The sequence below is a fragment of the Triticum aestivum genome, chromosome 6D, assembly GCF_018294505.1.
Source record: "Triticum aestivum cultivar Chinese Spring chromosome 6D, IWGSC CS RefSeq v2.1, whole genome shotgun sequence".
Classification (NCBI taxonomy): domain Eukaryota; kingdom Viridiplantae; phylum Streptophyta; class Magnoliopsida; order Poales; family Poaceae; genus Triticum; species Triticum aestivum.
The window spans coordinates 442,444,867-442,450,250 of NC_057811.1; the positions used below are offsets into that span (position 1 = coordinate 442,444,867).

Here is a 5,384-nt window from a genome sequence, read left to right on the forward strand (position 1 = left end):
CGGCCGTGACTCTCGCGAAAGCACACCCGTGCCTCTCGCGGAAGCAAAACCGTGACTCTCGTGAAAGAAAAAAAAACAGAGAATGCGTTTTTTTTCGTTTTGGAAGAGGCACGGCCGTGACTCTCGCGAAAGCAAAACCATGAATCTCGCGAAAGAAAAAAAAAAGAAAACGCGTTTTTTCGCGTAATTTTTTTTCAATTTTTTTTTATTGAAAAGCTGAGGAAGACCGGTGGAAAACCAAAACGTCAAAAAACCCCGGGAAAAACCGTTTAAAAAGACGAAAACGCGTGCGGAAAAATAAAATAAAAAACAAAATCCGAAGGAAACGCCCAGAGCGCAATACGTGGCGAATGGCTGAGAGCGCGCCAAGTGGCGCTGATCATTGCGAGGCTCCCGAAGGAGCGCTCGTTAACTAGTTGCTCCGGTAAACAAGTTTGTTTCACCATTTAAATACGGAAAAGATAAATCCCGACGTTCGGATTTTAATGGTAACCTTCTCACTAAATATTTACTTTTTGATTCTTTTTTCTTCTGAAGTTGTCATTATATTTCTGTAGCTCTATTTGGATCCGAATGTTTTTTTATCGATGGTTGTTCAATAGTGAGATTATCCTATTCCATGAAATTCACCTTGGCATCGACAAGCTCACGGATCTATTATATATTCTTACCTCTCATACACAAGATTGATTTGATATAGACATTTTTAAAGTGGACATAAGATCTGTCTTAAGGCTTCTAAAGTCAACCTTAACAAGTTTTATATACATTAAAAAGTAGGGGGCCTTAAGCTAAAAAAAATCATATAAGACCGAGTCCATAGCACATAGCAAACAATTGCTTCCCTCTCCTCTACATGTGAATACCGAATCGGCATCTTGCCACCTGATACGCGACTCGAACTGCCTCCCGGATCGCTCACAGTCACAGGCGAAGAGGCCGCTGCCGCTCCTAAAGGCCTTCACCACCGCTACTCCCTCCCTCGGCGTCATCGAAGAAAGAGACCATCGGGCTAAGCTCCATGGCGGACGGCGGCGGCGAGGACGTGTGTTGCCTCACCTTGGCGCCTCCGACTCGTACCTCAGATCCAACGTCCCGCAGCTGTCATCTACTCTCTGGCCAGTGTGTGCTGATCCTTCGATGGCTATTCAAACTCGCCGTTGCCAATGCAGAGGCCGAATGTGTGCTTATTGTGTTTGTATCCACTTGATACTTCATTTGTGATAAAATTCGCTCTTTATCAAAAAAGAAGAAGAAGAATACATCTAACTACATATTTCACCAAAATCTACCTTTCAAAGAAGGTGTTAGAGTCATGTCCGTGCAAATAAATGTAAGACTTTTGCGTGTTCTCGAAAAAGGGAATCCTGTCGACCGTGCTATAGAAATGACTTCAACAAGACAGATGGAGCTCGATTAACTCTGTTGTGGAGACTATGATAATGATGTGTCTTTTACATACTCTTCGTTCGTTTGATGCATACTTTAACCACGAACAAGACACTATGGAGGCCATCCACATAAATCTGCCGCGGTTACATTGTTACCCATAGTACTTCTGGAGTTGTAGTGCTTCCACCATTCAGCAACATCTTTCATAAGAAGAAAAAGAGAGACCTTGTGTGAGTATTTAATTAAATAAACAATGGTATATACCGAAATTAGCCAGAATATAATGTGTGCTTGCGTACCTTATAAGCTTCACTGATGAAGACACTAGGCCATCCAGCATATGGAAGATAGCTGTTAGCATTGGACAAAACACAAAAATTAACAATGCAAAGACATTAATCAATTGAAACGGTAGAGCAAGGTATATATAAAGCTATATTAATACACGTCCAAATTCGATAGTAGACGCATGATAAGAGATAACAACCCGCCACGTACCCTGCAACCCGTCCAATAATGTCATGCGGTTGAAGCCAAAGCTGCCCGCTCGCATAGAGAAATCGGTCATCCATTGAATTGTTGTCTCCTTTGGTGAGTATTCGGATTTCTCCGGTATCTCGATGCTCGTAAACCTAGAGAAAATAATTTGAGACGATTATTTTCAAGGCAAACGAAATATAACATATGAACCTTTAATGATTTGATTGGTGTGTAGCAAGAGATACTAGAGGCCGGGCTTGCTGTTACCTTGATCACACGATGGACAATTGGATGTTCAAAGCCATCAACTTTGAAAAGAACGACCTCTCCTTCGCGGAAAGGTTCATTGCTCATGTTGTGTACAAACACCATATCGCCCTGCAAAACAAGCACAGATTCCATGCATGCATCTATCAATATGTCGGTCGAATTCAAAGGGGGTGACAAACTGAAGCCCATATATTTAATAAACTAAATAAATTGTATCACGTACCTTTTTAATTGCAGGCTCCATACTTTCTGACAAAACCGACATCGCCGGTGACTTGACACCCGTCGCTAGCATCATTCCCTCGGGCACCAACACCAGCAACGCAACGACCATAACTGTATTCCAAATTTAAGTAAAATTTCTCCAGAAAAAAGAAAGAACTTATAGAAGCAAAATATCAACGCTGAAGAGCACTGAAAAAAGAGGCATATGTATGTACCGAGGAAGGTGATGGATTGGGTGAGCACATGCCGGATCTTCATAGCCTCCTCTCGGCTTTCTGATCGATTCTAATATGACGTCTGGTCTTGCTTTGCAGCTAGGTAGGTAGGTAGGTTATGAATATATAGGCAAAGCTGCGCGGAGTACTCACTCGATACGAATCGGTGACGGACACCATCGATCACCACACGTGCGGGATTCGGTTTCCGTGTCCGACTCCGACCATGCAGTAGGTGCGATTTGCAACTGATTTATCTCTTCGGTTTATATATCAATTAATTACGTGCGCGTGGTAATTACACCCAGGAGAGGAAGGCTTGAACCCCCGCCGGCTACGCGAAACCCCTAAGCCCTCAACCAATCCGCTCAATTCCATTCGACCCAACCCCCAGATCCGGGCGGGGCCTGGGGATCCGCCAGAAATTCTATCCCCCAGGCGATCGACCGCGGGCGGGGACCGGCGGGGGACGCTGTACGGGCTGGGGACGGGGGTGCACGGACAGGGGGGGAGCTGAGGGAGGAGTGGTGGCTGCTCACAGGGTTTGGCGGATGCGGGAGCGGAGGTCGGGCGCCTCGTCCTCGAGCCAGTGGCGGCCTCCGCCGGTGCCTCCGCCGGTGGAGGCCATCGGAGTTCCTCGACGACGCGGCGGCGGTAACGGCGAGTCTGCTGGCGTGCGAGGTAAGGGACCGTGTGGGGCTTGTGAACGCGGTCGCTCTCGCTCTTTCGCCGAAGCGAGCCGGGTTTTTATACCGTGCCTCGCGGCGTCCACCACGGCCAGGTTCCAACGATGAAACGGCCAGGTCGATATACATACATGTCGCGTGTCATGTTTCATGTCAGTTCAAGCACAGTTCAGTCTCAGCATTTGAAGAACTGAACAAGTTCTGGATGCAGCCGCAAAGCTCAAAATCATGGAGCTGGAGATCCACCCCGCGGAAAAGGAGAAACGGAGAAACTTGGTGTCTCTGGCCTCTTTCAGTAGGCAATCCTGGAAGCTCGGCTCCCGCTCTTCCCGGTCGAGGTTCCTGCCGACGGGCATGACCTCGTTCATGCGCGGCACATTCGATCTGTTGGGAGATCCATGTAAAGTGTCATACACACTCCTTGCAGAACACGTAGCAGTTTGTTCTCCCAGTTGTGCAAATCTGGAAGAAAAAAATTGCATAAGCTTATATGTACAAGGAATCTTCGAACAGGCCAAGCAATTGTCCAGTGGCACTCTAGCATCAAGAGCATAATCCTTGATCTAGATTAGGAGTAAAAATAAATTGATTATTAAGGTAACAGCTTGTGCTTGGGCATGGAGACCCAAAATTGAAATGGCGAATAATAAGAACATGAAAGGAAAGATATGCTGCTTTCTTTATAGACGAGAGATGTCTTTCCTACCAACAAATAAATTTATATGACTGTTTGGACCCACTGTATCCCTTTTAACATGTCACTAAAAGAAATTACGACATTGTTTTCACCAGTATAAATTATAGGTTAGAGTAGCACAAACCTGAAAAGCAAAGCGTTGAGGCATTCCACTGATAGAGAGTAGTCCCTTCTTCCGGCATATGTCAGCACTGTGTTCATCAGGAGAATCAATTGTGAGATGTTTGTTCCGATATACACAACCCCATCATGTGCAGGGCCATAAATAAATACCTAGAAATTCATCTAAGCTATCTTGAGAAAATATATAAATGCATGCCAGACAATTTTAAGTCTGAATTTTTACTTTTAGAGATTAGAGATCCCTCTCCCCTTCGCAAACAATGCTTACAGAGGAAACACCAGGGTCATTGGATGTGATCATGCTCATGATGGTCTGCAAGAAGGAAACAACATTGAGTTCACTTCTTATTATGACAGCATTACCAGGACTAAGATATGACATATTAAGTATACTGCATTTAAGTGAAACATCAAAACTGTCCCATCTATCCTTTCCGAACAGCATCCAAGGCTCCAAGCAGATTGGCAAAGTACATTTCTTAATTTAGGATTTTGATTCCAAGTGACTATGAAGTTTTTCCTATGTTTCCAGGCTCCCTCTATCAACAATAGAGATCCCTGAACTCATGAATCCAGAGCCATGCAGAAAGATTTAGTCATGTGTTTGGCAAAATCATGCCATGGGCGCCCTTTGTACAAGGTTATTATTGTAACACAGAATCTACATGAGCATCAGCAATTATAGTCTTTTCACAAACAGTAGGTTGCCATTAAGTATAACTGTACGCTGCCATAAAGAAGAGTACGGTACAAAATAAAATGTATTTGAGATTGGATAGACAGTTTCCTTTTTCAATGACCACCGTCCGGGTATCCACGTGATAACAGAAAGAAAAGTGCTTCTAAAAAATGATCAAAGCATGGATCATGTGTAACTATACCTATATCTATATTGAGACACGAAACTATTTTACATGAGTTTCAATGCTTCATAATTTGATGGTAACCACATTTATGGGTGTACGATAATACTATGCTAACCATGTTTCTGGTCATGATCATGGTGATGGTGATGCACATGCTCATCATGTGGCTCTTGAGAGGCAGTATTCTCAATCCTGAAACATAAGAACAATCCAGTTTGCTTTATGCTCAACATTTCATAAATTGAGTAACCAGAGCTGAATTTCAACGATAAAGAAAGAACAATTTATGGGTGTAGTATACATTCCCTTTATGCATTGTTTGTTAAAACCCAACAGATCATCACATTTTCGCAAATGAGAAAATTTCTAGTACCTGAGCAAGCATAAGAACTAATACATGGAGTAGTGCTTCTATGCTATCCCGAACAAT

The 5,384-nt window shown here is 43.7% G+C and overlaps 1 protein-coding gene across 1 annotated transcript; it reads right to left on the bottom strand.

Annotated features, from left to right (window-relative positions):
* Nucleotides 1-1,318: 1,318 nt before the first annotated feature.
* Nucleotides 1,319-4,147, bottom strand: LOC123141892 (signal peptidase complex catalytic subunit SEC11C). Its single transcript, XM_044560960.1, has 6 exons — nt 2,583-4,147; nt 2,366-2,478; nt 2,140-2,250; nt 1,891-2,024; nt 1,692-1,743; nt 1,319-1,592 (listed from the first exon to the last, which is right to left on the bottom strand). The coding sequence occupies exons 1-6, from the start codon at nt 2,623-2,625 to the stop codon at nt 1,536-1,538; spliced, it is 510 nt and encodes a 169-aa protein (XP_044416895.1). The 5' UTR covers nt 2,626-4,147; the 3' UTR covers nt 1,319-1,535.
* Nucleotides 4,148-5,384: the final 1,237 nt, after the last annotated feature.

Excerpts from the sequence above, each read along its gene's own strand:
- LOC123141892 (XM_044560960.1), bottom strand. The coding sequence starts at position 2,625 with ATGAAGATCCGGCATGTGCTCACCCAATCCATCACCTTCCTCG. Across the intron at positions 2,479-2,582 it reads CCAATCCATCACCTTCCTCG|TTATGGTCGTTGCGTTGCTG; the intron begins GTACATACATAT and ends TTTGGAATACAG. Across the intron at positions 1,593-1,691 it reads TCATCAGTGAAGCTTATAAG|ATGTTGCTGAATGGTGGAAG; the intron begins GTACGCAAGCAC and ends TTCTTATGAAAG.